The following is a 13,404-nucleotide window of genomic DNA, read 5'->3' as shown; positions in this document are numbered from 1 at the left end:
CCCAGCGTGTGCCCTGCTCCAACCCCAGGTATTACACTGCACCCATCTCATCTCTCAGCTGTACTAGGAGATGCCAGGTATTACACTGCACCCATCCTCTCAGCTGTACCAGGGGGATACCAGGTATTACACTGCACCCATCCTCTTAGCTCTACTAGGGGATACCAGGTATTACACTGCACCCATCCTCTCAGCTCTACTAGGGGATACCAGGTATTACACCGCACCTGGACTTGTTGACTTGAGCTTGTAGACTTGAGCTTTCTCTAGCTCCCTGTATTGTCTTATTCATCTCTCTCTTTCTCTTTCTTCCCCCCTCCCTCTCTCTCTGTCTTCCTCTCTCTCACTCTCTGTACTTCTCCCTCTCTCTCCATATCTCTCTTGTCTCCCTCTCTCTCACTCTTTCTCCCTCTCTCTCCCTCTCCCTCCCTCTCTCACACTTTCTCTCTCTCCCTCTTTTCCCATCTCTCTTTCTGTCTCTCTTTTTTCTCTCTTTCCCTCTCCCTGTCCCCTCTCTCTCTCCCTCTCTCTCCCTCTTTCTCTCCCTCCTCTCTGTCTGTCTCTTTCCCTCTCTCTTATTCTCTCTCCCGATCTCTCTGTCTCTCTCTCTCCTTCCCTCTCCCTCTCCCTCTCCCTCTCTCTCTCTCTCTCTCTCTCTCTCTCTCTCTCTCTCCAGATGGAACGAGTGGCTGACCTACGACATGTACATTCCTGACATCCCTCGTGCCGCCCGCCTCTGTCTCTCTATCTGTTCTGTGAAAGGCAGGAAGGGAGCTAAGGAGGTAACCAACGGGCCTGGCATCCCTCCGTTCTTCCTCTCCTCTTCCTCTGTCTCTCTATCTGTTCTGTGAAAGGCAGGAAGGGAGCTAAGGAGGTAACCAACGGGCCTGGCATCCCTCCTGTCTTCCTCTCCTCTTCCTCTGTCTTTAGCCATGTTTCCATCCACTCATCAATCGAATTGTGTGAGGATCACTAAAAATATGAACGCGAATAAAGCCGGTGAACGTGCGTTTCCACCTAGAGCTTTAAATCGGATAAAGCATTTATCACAAAAGACTTTTATCGAACGAGAGAAAATCCGATTAGATCGACAGTATAAACTTTTTGTTGATTTTCATGATTTTTAATCGGATTTTACTGTTTCCATAAGGCATTTTTAATTCGATATAACTTAATATCGCATAAAACGTGTGGATGGAAACATGGCTTTTGTTGTTTTTGGCCTTGGAGACGGGGTGGAAGTCAGGGGAGGAGAGCGCAGCGGCTCGGAGCCCAAACCCACACAGGTGGTGTGCATGACCAGAGAGTGACAGTGATCTCGGAAGCCGAGATCTTTATCTTTAAGTATTTAACTTATACCCCACAGCAGGCCGACCGCACAGCTCGGTTTAGCCGGGTGACCGGCGGCGTCGTCTGCATGTCTGCTGAAGTACTAATCCAATTACCCACATGGTAGAAGTAGGATTCACAGAATGGACACGGGGACATTCTAGGGTGAACCGGCCGGATCGTTTGCCCGCTATATTAGGCGTGGGGCTTCGGGGGAGCTTAATCGGCAGCTGTCTCTACTGACCGAGGAATGTGAGGCAGCACACCCATAACTTTTCTCTCTGAATTTATTTTCCCAATACACCAGTGGTGCTTCACATGACTATGAGCCCCGCGTCGAACGTAGCACACTTCCCCATCAGGACGCGTTTTGTAAAGCGCGCTTGCCCAAATGGACCGTTCCAAGTGGAGTGGCTGTGGCTAGTCTTACTCCTGTTCTACTCGACTCTATCTCTGTGTCCGGCGCGCCGGGAGCTGTGTCAGGTCCGGCATGCGATACTGTAACGGACACCTGCGCTGACCGATCTCACCTGACCTCCCCACGCTCTCTCCAGGATGGGCTTTCATGCCGGCGCTGAATTAAAGATAAACGCCACCTCTAATGACTCTTTTGTCCGAGCCACAGGGTATTTTTAGACCGTTGTGGCCGTCAGTCAGTGTGTGACTTGTTGTGGCTGCAGGCCAGCACGTAAAAAAACAACAACTTTGAGGTGTCTCAAGATGCCATGTTAATTATTCATATGGTAATTGACCAAAGATTAATTAGTGGAACTGAATTGAAACCTTTAAATGAATTAAATTGAATAAAGCTAAATTGAATCAGCTGCGACTCTCAGGGAAACTGAGAAGTCGTCCCATAGACTAGAGACCTCCTCCTCGTTAGTGTGAGTGACCGAGCCTCTCCTGACCTGTCTCCTCAGGAGCACTGTCCACTGGCCTGGGGAAACGTCAACCTGTTTGACTACACACACACCCTAGTGGCGGGGAAGATGGCCCTCAACCTCTGGCCTGTTCCCCACGGCCTGGAGGACCTGCTCAACCCCATAGGAGTCACCGGATCCAACCCCAACAAGGTAAACCCCAACAAGGTTACACTATAGGTTCCAACCCCAACAAGGTAACACTATAGGTTCCAACCCCAACAAGGTTACACTATAGGTTCCAACCCCAACAAGGTTACACTATAGGTTCCAACCCCAACAAGGTTACACTATAGGTTCCAACCCCAACAAGGTAACACTATAGGTTCCAACCCCAACAAGGTTACACTACAGGTTCCAACCCCAACAAGGTTACACTCTAGGTTCCAACCCCAACAAGGTTACACTATAGGTTCCAACCCCAACAAGGTTACACTACAGGTTCATCTCAGAAAATTTGAATATTGTGAAAAAGTCCATTATTTTCCATAATTTAATTCAAACAGTGAAACTTTCATGTATTGTAGATCCATTACACAAAGTGAAATATTTCAAGCCTTTTTTGTTTAAATTTTTATGACTGTATAGTATGTTCAGTATGTTCATTTATACACTCAATACTTGGTGGGGGCTCTTTTTGCACAAATTACTGCATCAGCGTGGAGCGTGGCATGGAGGCAATCAGCCTTCAAATATTTCACTACATGTGTAATGAATCTATAATATACAGTATGAAAGTTTCACTTTTTGAATTAAATTACGTAAAATTTTCCACAATATTCAAATTTTCTGAGATGCACCTGTAGGTCCCAAACCCCAACATGATAAAACTATAGATTCTGGGGATGCACCAATTTGAAAATTTTGGTCGATACCGATAACAGATATTAACAATCGGCTGTTCACATCGGCCCTGTTTTGCACATCGGACCGATACCGATATGATTGTGGCTATATCGTGCATCTCTAATAGATTCCAACCCCCAACATAACCCTAGTATGGTTCCAACCCCAACAAGGTAACACTATAGGTTCCATCCCCAACAAGGTAACACTATAGGTTCAAACCCCAACAAGGTAACACTATAGGTTCCATCCCCAACAAGGTAACACTATAGGTTCCAACCCCAACAAGGTCAAATCACCAGGTCAATCAACAAAGCAGAACTACAGTCACTGACTTCAACCTCAACAATAGGGTTGGAACCCATAGTCATGTGGACCCATAACGGCAACCCATAACGGCATATGAATTATACTGTACCAGTCAATCCTCTCAAAAATCTCATTAAAACGGGGCCTTTGCTTCCTACTACACCCACCCCAGGCAAAGTCTGTATGTATGTCTGTCCATCCACACAGGAAACGCCCTGTCTGGAGCTGGAGTTTGACTACTTCAGTAGTCCGGTCAAGTTCCCGGACATGGCGGCGGTGGAGGACCATGCTAACTGGACCATCTCCAGGGAACTGGGCTTCAACTACAACCAGTCTGGACAGGTAAGATGTACCACATCGCTAACACGCTAGCTCACATAGCCGCAACAGGTCTAGGCATAGCCATTACTGTGTGGACAACCCGCACACTGTTCAGCTGTGTTGACTTCTCTGCAACGCTGTTTGCTATGTGAGGGCAGTAACAGAAGGTGTGATACAGTGATTATTGTGTTGTAATGATAAGTGCCTTCTTAGATGGCGAGAGCAGACCACGCCCTATCAGACGAGCAGTCATGTAACGTGTTTGTGATCTCCTTCAGAGTAACCGCGTCGCGCGAGACCACGCCCTGACGGAGAGCGACCATGAGCAGCTGAAACAGCTGAGCAACAGAGACCCCCTGTCTGAGATCACAGAGCAGGAGAAGGACTTCCTCTGGAGGCACAGGTACACTTCCTGTTCAGAATCATACAGCTTTATTTGTAGCAGCAGGCGAGGTACAGGTACAGGCTTTTTGCCTCCTATCCACCTTTTGTCAACTACATCCCCAAATGTCATAAATTACAAAGGCGGAGTTGAACTGCTAGGTGCAGAAAGGAATTAGATTAATATTATGAAAGACCAAAATATATACACTTTTGTAACAAAATGTCAAAATGAAGACCAGGATCATATGCTAAACTGCAACTAAGCAGTTTCTTTTTCCTACTTTTTAAAAATGTGGTTTTACATAATGCCTAAATTTATACTAGACCATATATACTAGACCATATAGACCAACCATCCTCAAAGTCCAGACTCCAGGCTGGATCCAGATGGAACCACAACTGACTCTGTGCAAATATAGGCCTACTTTTCATAGTATTATTTTCTCGCCTGCAAGCAGCACTTCGAATGTCCTCTGCTTTGAGGGGTTTGCGTTTGCAGTGTTGCCAGATTTTTAGGTTTTCCGTTCATGTGAGCTACCTTTGATGATATTGGGCAGTCGGGAAATCGTCGATCCAATCTGGCAACACTGGGGTCATGTGAGTTGACTGCACAGATGAGTTGATAGCGCAGCTAACGTTAGTTCCGTCTGCAGCTAACTAGCTTGTCGCTAGCCTGACGTTAGCTTTAACCTCAGTTATTTCTAGTGTAGCTGGCATGTTCAAAGGTGGCCAAAAGAAAAGTCGACAGTGAAAATAGACAATTCAGATGAATGGATATGCCTTCATCCTCCTACGAACAACAAACCGATGTGGTTAATATGCCAACAAATGGTAGCTCTTGTGAAGTGGCAATTTGAAATGCCACTTTGAAACAAAAAAGTCATTTTGAAGCGACCTTTCCAGAAAAAGTCAACGGGATAAAATTGGGCTGGAGGTTAGGATACAGGAGGTGAGGAAATAAGACAGGAGGTGAGGAGAGGAGACAGGAGGTGAGGAGAGGAGACAGGAGGAGAGGAGACAGGAAGAGAGGAGACAAGAAGAGAGGAGACAGGAGGAGAAGATAGGAGACAGGAGAGGAGACGAGGAGAGGATACAGAAGGTGAGGAGATAAGACAGGAGGTGAGGATACAGGAGGTTGAGAGGATAGGAAGGAGTGTTAATAAATGTTCTCACAAACCCACATCCACATGAGTTCTGAATACAGGTCAGACATGAAATAATAAAGATTGATTTGAATTTCTCTCTCTATTACAAGGTGAGAAGATAAGACATGAGGTGAGGAGAGGAGACAGGAGGGGAGGAAAGAGACGAGGAGATAGGAGAGGAGGAGACGAGACCTGAAATGGGTTGATTCACCTTTGCTGGGTGTGAACTGGTTGGGGGAGGGGGGGGGATTTTGATTATAATTTTTTTCTTAAAAGACGAACCTTTGGATTATTGGGGGGGGGGGGGATTGTGGACCCTTAGGATTTGTATTTGAGTACCCCTGATATAGACCATATTAGAGGTAATCAAGAGCTAGTCCCTGACATGTCTGGGTCTCGTTCCTCTCCAGACACTACTGTGTGAACATACCTGAGATTCTACCCAAGATCCTCCTGGCTGTCAAGTGGAACTCCAGAGACGAAGTTGCACAGGTGACGATAATCATTATGTAACATTAATCATTGGGAATTCTCGCACGACTCACTGAACCAAATCACCAGATGTCAGACAGGCCGCGGCTGTAGGTGATTCATGTTGTTGTTGTTGTTGTTGTTGTTTAGATGTACTGCCTCCTGAAGGACTGGCCGGCCATCCGACCAGAGCAGGCCATGGAGCTGCTGGACTGTAACTACCCAGACCCTGGGATCCGCCACTTCGCCGTGCGCTGCCTAGAGAAGTACCTGATGGATGACAAGCTGTCCCAGTACCTCATCCAGCTGGTTCAGGTAGGGGCTTCCGGATTGCACCATGGAGACTGACGAGGGCGCCGCCCTGCACACTCTGCACAGTGAGCAATACTGGGCAGAATTTATTTAACTGTTTATTTATTTTTAAATGCATAACCGTTCAACGAAATAACCGCAATCCCGTCAAAAATGTGCAAATTTGGTTTGACAATTATAATAGCTGAGGTTTTTTTTTTTTTTATGCATAACCGCGGTTCAACAAAATGATAGTAATCACATAAAAAAATCGCGGTTTGACAATTACGTAATAATTGTTATGGGCCTAGCTGACTGACAGGACCGTTTCTGAGTAGTTTTGGTACTTTTGGGCAGCTGACGGCAGTCTCAGTGTAGTTTTGGTACTTTTGGGCAGCTGACTGCAGTCTCAGTGTAGTTTTGGTACTTTTGGGCAGCTGACGGCAGTCTCAGTGTAGTTTTGGTACTTTTGGGCAGCTGACTGCAGTCTCAGTGTAGTTTTGGTACTTTTGGGCAGCTGACGGCAGTCTCAGTGTAGTTTGGGTACTTTTGGGCAGCTGACGGCAGTCTCAGTGTAGTTTTGGTACTTTTGGGCAGCTGACTGCAGTCTCAGTGTAGTTTGGGTACTTTTGGGCGCCTGACGGCAGTCTCAGTGTAGTTTTGGTACTTTTGGGCAGCTGACGGCAGTCTCAGTGTAGTTTGGGTACTTTTGGGCAGCTGACGGCAGTCTCAGTGTAGTTTGGGTACTTTTGGGCAGCTGACGGCAGTCTCAGTGTAGTTTTGGTACTTTTGGGCGGCTGACGGCAGTCTCAGTGTAGATTTGGTACTTTTGGGCAGCTGACGGCAGTCTCAGTGTAGTTTTGGTACTTTTGGGCAGCTGACGGCAGTCTCCGTGTAGTTTTGGTGGTTACTTGTTATGCTACAGTAGTAGACACATATTGCAGCACAATGCGCCTTCTCAGTCGTTTGAATGTTGTCTGCTGCCTTTCTGTTTTCTGTTTCTCTGAGCGTGTCTTTGTCTCTACTGGCCTTGAGTAATTCTGTTTGAGTCAGCTTCCAGACATACTGGAGATGAAACGAGGTATATGGAGTAAATTGGATTTTCAGGATCTGTTTCAGATTGTGAGCGAGTGTGTTCTGTTGGACCGTTGAGTCTTTTTCACGTCAGCAGTCTCTCATCTGTGTGTCCCTTTGTCTCTGTCTCTCTCTCTCTCTCTCTCTCTCTCTCTCTCTCTCTGTCTCTAGGTTCTGAAGTATGAGCAGTACCTTGATAACCCATTAGTCCGGTTTCTGTTGAAAAAGGCCTTGACCAATCAGAGGATAGGCCACTTCTTTTTCTGGCACTTAAAGTGAGTGGCTTTTATTTCTTTATTTGAAGTACCGCAAACCATGCAGTGTGTATGCATGTGTGTTTTGGTGCGTGCATTCCTCTGTGTGTGTGTGTGTGTGTATGTGTTTGTGTGTGTGTGCATGTATGTGTGTGTGTGTGTGTGCTTTGGTGTGTGTGTGCATGTACAGTATGTGTGTGTGGGTGGGTGTGTGTGTGTGTGCGCGCGTGTGTTTTGGTGTGCACATGCCTGTGTGTGTGTGTATGTGTGTTTTGGTGTGCGCATGCCTTTGTGTGTGTGTGTGTGTGTGTGTGTGTGTGTATGTGTGTGTGTATTTCCTCACGGTCTCTCTTTCTCTCTGCAGGTCAGAGATGCACAACAAGACGGTGAGTCAGCGCTTCGGCCTGCTGCTGGAGTCGTACTGCCGGGCCTGTGGGATGTACCTGAAGCACCTGAGCAGACAGGTGGAGGCCATGGAGAAGCTCATCAACCTCACAGACATCCTCAAACAGGAGAAGAAGGACGAGACACAGAAGGTAAGAACATCCTCACACACATGCAAACATTCTGTCTCTCCCTCTTTTACCTCTCTGGCTCGCTCTCTCTCTCTTTCACTCTCTTTAGCCATGTTTCTATCCACACGTTTTATGCGAATTAAGTTATATCGAATTAAAAATGCCTTATGGAAACAGTAAAATTCGATTAAAAATCATGAAAATCGACAAAAGGTTTGTACTGTCGATCTCATCGGATTTTCTCTTGTTCGATAAAAGTCTTTTGTGATAAATGCTTTATCCGATTTAAAGCTCTAGATGGAAACGCACGTTCACCGGCTTAATCCGCATTCATATTTTTAGCAATCCTCACACAATTCGATTGACAAGTGGATGGAAACATGGCTTTTGTCTTTCTCTTCTCTCTCTCTGTATCACTCTGTCTCTGTTTCTCTCTGTCCCTCTTTGCTTTCTCTTTCTGGTCAACTGTCGTCAATCAACCTGAGCGTGTTTTGTGTGTGTCTGTTTGTATGTCTGTGTGTGTGTGTGTGTGTGTGTGTGTGTGTGTGTGTGTGTGTGTGTGTGTGTGTGTGTGTGTGTGCGCGTGTGCGTGCCTGCGGCCCCTCAGGTCCAGATGAAGTTCCTGGTGGAGCAGATGAGAAGACCAGACTACATGGACGCTCTCCAGAACTTCACCTCTCCTCTCAACCCCGCCCACCAGCTGGGCACCGTGCGGTGAGCCTGGCGTGGGCTACGTCTGCCATGACATTAGGCCCGCCCCCTGACAGTAGGCCCGCCCCCCCTGACATTAGGCCCGCCCCCTGTAAACCGAGTCAAATCATCAGTCGGAGACCCTTAGGTCGACTGAGATTCTTTAAGTCGAGCAGTCGTCAAATCGCCCAACCCTAATGTGGGCTATGAATGTAGGCATAAAAACAAGGGGGCATCTGAAGCGGATGGACATTGTGGGCTAGATGATTCATGTTTAGCAAGACAAATAGGTATCTTTCATTGTGCTGCCTGCGAGTTTGAGTTAGTTTGAGAGCTGTCTCGACTCCTGCGCTGTCCCATCCTCTTTTCCTGTCTACCCTCCCATCATCCCTCCATCCTCTCTTCCTCTCTACCCTCCCATCACACCATCATCCCTCCCCCCTCTCCTCCCTCCCTCCCTCCCTCTCTCCAGGCTGGAGGAGTGCAGGATCATGTCTTCGGCCAAGCGGCCCCTGTGGTTGAACTGGGAGAATCCTGACATCATGTCTGAGCTGCTGTTCCAGAACAACGAGATCATCTTCAAGAACGGAGACGGTGAGACTGACCTGACTCAACCAGGAGATATTAGAGACTGACCTGACTCAACAATGAGATATTAGAGACTGACCTGACTCAACCATGAGATATTAGAGACTGACCTGACTCAACCAGGAGATATTAGAGACTGACCTGACTCAACCAGGAGATATTAGAGACTGACCTGACTCAACCAGGAGATATTAGAGACTGACCTGACTCAACCAGGAGATATTAGACTGACCTGACTCAACCATGAGATATTAGAGACTGACCTGACTCAACCATGAGATATTAGAGACTGACCTGACTCAACCATGAGATATGAGAGACTGATATTAGAGATATTAGAGACTGACCTGACTCAACCATGAGATATTAGAGACTGACCTGACTCAACCAGGAGATATTAGAGACTGACCTGACTCAACCATGAGATATTAGAGACTGACCTGACTCAACCATGAGATATTAGAGACTGACCTGACTCAACCGTGAGATATTAGATACTGACCTGACTCAACCATGAGATATTAGAGACTGACCTGACTCAAGCAGGAGATACTAGAGACTGACCTGACTCAACCATGAGATATATGAGACTGACCTGACTCAACCATGAGATATTAGAGACTGATATTAGAGATATTAGAGACTGACCTGACTCAACCATGAGATATTAGAGACTGACCTGACTCAACCAGGAGATATGAGAGACGCCCATATCACTGCTACCTGTAGGGTTGTTTATGCCTGGTGGTGTATGTGTGTATTGCGTGTTTTTATTATGAAATCTAAAAGGTGTTGTGTGTGTGTGTGTGTGTGTGTGTGTGTGTGTGTGTGTGTGTGTGTGTGTGTGTGTGTGTGTGTGTGTGTGTGCGTGCGTGCGTGTGTGTGTGTGCGTGTCAGACCTGAGGCAGGATATGCTGACTCTACAGATCATCAGAATCATGGAGAACATCTGGCAGAACCAGGGTCTGGACCTGAGGTACTCCCGCCTACGTGCGTGCGTGTATATGTTTTCATGGTGTGTGTGTGTGTGTGTGTGTGTGTGTGTGTGTGTGTGTGTGTGTGTGTGTGTGTGTGTGTGTGTGTGTGTGTGTGTGTGTGTGTGCGAGAGAGAGAATATCACCGCGTGGCGTCTGCCCCTGCAGGATGCTGCCGTACGGCTGCCTGTCCATAGGGGACTGTGTGGGGCTGATCGAGGTGGTGAGGAGCTCTCACACCATCATGCAGATCCAGTGTAAAGGCGGCCTGAAGGGGGCGCTGCAGTTCAACAGCTCCACGCTGCACCAGTGGCTCAAGGACAAGAACAAGGGAGAGATGTGAGTATCCCATCTGTGGTGTGTGTGTGTGTGTGTATGCATGCGCATACAATCTGACATAATGTTTTTAAATGGTAAATGGACTGCACTTATATAGCGCTTTTCCACTTTAGCAGCACTCAAAGCGCTTTACAATGGCCTCTCATTCACCCATTCACACACACGGTAGCTGCCATGCAAGGTGCTAACCTGCTCATTGGGAGCAATTTGGGGTTAGGTGTCTTGTTCAAGGACACTTCGACATGTGTACAGTCGGAGCTGGGATTCGAACCACTGACCCTTCGATCATTGAACGACCCGCTCTACCAACTGAGCTACAGCCGCCCAGTTTGTTTTGGTTCAGTTCTGACTGATGTGCGTGTGTGCGTGTGTGTGTGTGTGTGTGCGTGTGTGTGTGTGTATGTGTGGTGTAGGTATGACATGGCCATAGACCTGTTCACGCGGTCCTGTGCGGGCTACTGCGTGGCCACCTTCATCCTGGGTATTGGAGACAGACACAACAGCAACATCATGGTGAAGGATGACGGACAGGTAAGCTGCCCCGCCCTCGTGGGACGGTTCCGAGGTGCGCTTGTTTCGGCTTCAGCAGCAGCTGCGCTTCTGGGTTAATAGTCCTATTTCCCACAAAGGATGAAGAACTAAGAAATGCACACCCCAAACAAACAACCCTGACTTTAGATAACGATTTTACTCGGGTATACGGGGAGCGATTGTGTCCAGTTTTGTTTTTCTGTCTTAATGGGTGTTGTTCTGTAGCTGTTCCATATAGATTTCGGTCATTTTCTGGACCATAAGAAGACCAAGTTTGGCTACAAGCGGGAGAGAGTGCCCTTCGTGCTGACGCAGGACTTCCTGATCGTTATCAGCAAAGGAACCCAGGAGTGCACCAAGACCAGAGAGTTTGAGAGGTAGCTGTCTCTAGCAGACACACACACACACACACACACACACACACACTCACACACACACGTTAAGATTAGGTCGGTAGACACCTCACACTACTGCGTTCTTTACGATTCAAATATTTAAAAATCGGTTAAGATGATCGCTATGTCTGTTGTCTCCCACATTTATAAAATCGGTTAGGATTTGAAGATTCTCTAGTCTGGACCCGGCATTAGTTTTTGGCTTGGACATTCCTGCCATCTGCAGGCCTCTCACAACTAGTCTGTGGACATTAGCAAAGCGTCCAAATATGAACACCAGCAGCGTACATTTGTACCTAAGCTGTATAATAGCATTGGGTTAGCGTTGGTATAACCTTGGGAAGGAATGCCTCTTCTAGACTGTGATCGAACATACATCCTTCTTCTAAAATGGTGACTTCTCTAATGACCTCATCAACACACATGCGTGCGTGCACACACACACACTCACACACACCAACCACAGCCCTCACCCCTCCCTCCTCTCTCTCCCCCCTCCCAGGTTCCAGGAGATGTGCTACAAGGCCTACCTGGCCATCCGGCAGCACGCCAACCTCTTCATCAACCTGTTCTCCATGATGCTGGGCTCCGGCATGCCCGAGCTGCAGAGCTTCGACGACATCGCCTACATCCGCAAGACGCTGGCGCTGGACAAGACGGAGCAGGAGGCGCTGGACTACTTCATGAAGCAGATGAACGACGCCCACCACGGCGGCTGGACCACCAAGATGGACTGGATCTTCCACACCATCCGCCAGCACGCCCTCAACTGAGGAACCCCCTCCCAGACCTTCCAGCCAGCCCAGTGACCTTACTTTGGGCCTTCCAACTAGGGTTAGCTCTCCTCTCATCATCACACTCTTTGGGGGTGACACTGCCCCCTACCTGCAGCGTTGCAGCGCTGCAACTAGTCTACTTTTTATACACCGCTGGCTGAGGATGATGATGATGATGCCTAAACATAACCTACAACAACAGAGCAGTTAACCAAGGGTCCACATAGATCTGCCAATTGCCTTTTATAATGAGTTTAGTTTCCTGAACAACAGACTCAGGCACTTTTTTTCCACTTGCCTCATCTACAATCAATCCCAAGTTTGTCCGTCTGTCTCTACCTAATCATGAGGTGCTTCTCTTTTGTTTTGTTTTTTTATTTGTTTTATTTGTTTAGGTGTTGTGGGGGGAGGTGTGTTCGTACAGCTTGTTTTTTTTATAAAATTATGGTACAGCAGCCTGCAGGCTGGTTTTCTGTATATTTTAAGAACCATTTTCTTCAAACTAATGTCTAATGTATGAACACAACGCGGGACAAGCTTTGTTTGTGGGACATCAGAGGCGTGGTCTTAAGAAATCAAGAAACCTTATTGGTTATTATTCTCCGTGGGATTGACAGGTCAGAAAGGTCTATTGAAATATCTTCATTTGGAGGCTTTTGCCAGAAAAAAATGGATATAGGATCAATTTGCAAGGAATCGCAATCAATTAATTACAGATCATGTAAATTCTCCATCTTTTAATTATTTTTTACATTGTTTGACAGCCCTAATTATTTATATTTTTTCTTTTTTTTTTTGCTTTGTTCAACCAGGCAGGTCAGATAAGGATTTTTTTTTAAAGGAGTAGTAAAGGGAAAATGCATGTTTAGCCCTGTTTTAAGGTTACTTATGATCATGTACAATGGTTCAGATCAAAACGTTGACAAAACTAGCACTTTTGAGAAAGTCTGTTAATTGCTCTACCACCGTTTTGGTCATACAATGGATGGGGGTGGGCACCTTGAAAAGTATTTCAAAAACATGTTAAACTCTCGATTTCAAAGACAAGAAGCTTACCGAGGGGGTAATAGGTGTCCGTTGGTGTTCTGACATCAAATTCGCCGCAAAGTATGAATCCTGTAGGGTTTTATTGATCATTTTATGAAATCCATTGACTTGTATTGACGCGACCGTTGTGTAGATCAATCCGCAGAGGGGATTCAGGAAGCGGAACTACTTACGGTAGCTATTGTTATTGTTTATGTTGCTAGGC

The 13,404-nt window shown here is 46.8% G+C and overlaps 1 protein-coding gene across 1 annotated transcript in view; it reads left to right on the top strand.

Moving 5' to 3' along the window:
* Positions 1-12,149, top strand: part of LOC311307415 (phosphatidylinositol 4,5-bisphosphate 3-kinase catalytic subunit alpha isoform-like) — a gene marked incomplete at both ends in the record, with an annotated part of 17,964 nt that extends 5,815 nt beyond the window's left edge. The window contains 16 exons of the mRNA XM_084436208.1: positions 1-28; positions 677-782; positions 2,250-2,402; positions 3,612-3,746; positions 4,004-4,128; positions 5,665-5,746; positions 5,876-6,040; positions 7,262-7,365; positions 7,709-7,880; positions 8,467-8,573; positions 9,022-9,143; positions 10,035-10,113; positions 10,280-10,450; positions 10,864-10,981; positions 11,207-11,358; positions 11,879-12,149. The exon at positions 1-28 is cut by the window's left edge and continues 58 nt beyond it. Coding sequence (XP_084292334.1) covers positions 1-28; positions 677-782; positions 2,250-2,402; positions 3,612-3,746; positions 4,004-4,128; positions 5,665-5,746; positions 5,876-6,040; positions 7,262-7,365; positions 7,709-7,880; positions 8,467-8,573; positions 9,022-9,143; positions 10,035-10,113; positions 10,280-10,450; positions 10,864-10,981; positions 11,207-11,358; positions 11,879-12,149 — 2,090 coding nt within the window. The remainder of the gene's footprint in view (positions 29-676; positions 783-2,249; positions 2,403-3,611; positions 3,747-4,003; positions 4,129-5,664; positions 5,747-5,875; positions 6,041-7,261; positions 7,366-7,708; positions 7,881-8,466; positions 8,574-9,021; positions 9,144-10,034; positions 10,114-10,279; positions 10,451-10,863; positions 10,982-11,206; positions 11,359-11,878) is intronic.
* Between the last annotated feature and the right edge of the window lie 1,255 nt (positions 12,150-13,404).

This window comes from Borostomias antarcticus (assembly GCF_949987555.1).
Source record: "Borostomias antarcticus genome assembly, chromosome: 3".
Lineage (NCBI taxonomy): Eukaryota > Metazoa > Chordata > Actinopteri > Stomiiformes > Stomiidae > Borostomias > Borostomias antarcticus.
The sequence above is the reverse complement of the archived record's forward strand: the minus strand, read 5'-3'. Positions and strand labels throughout refer to the sequence as shown.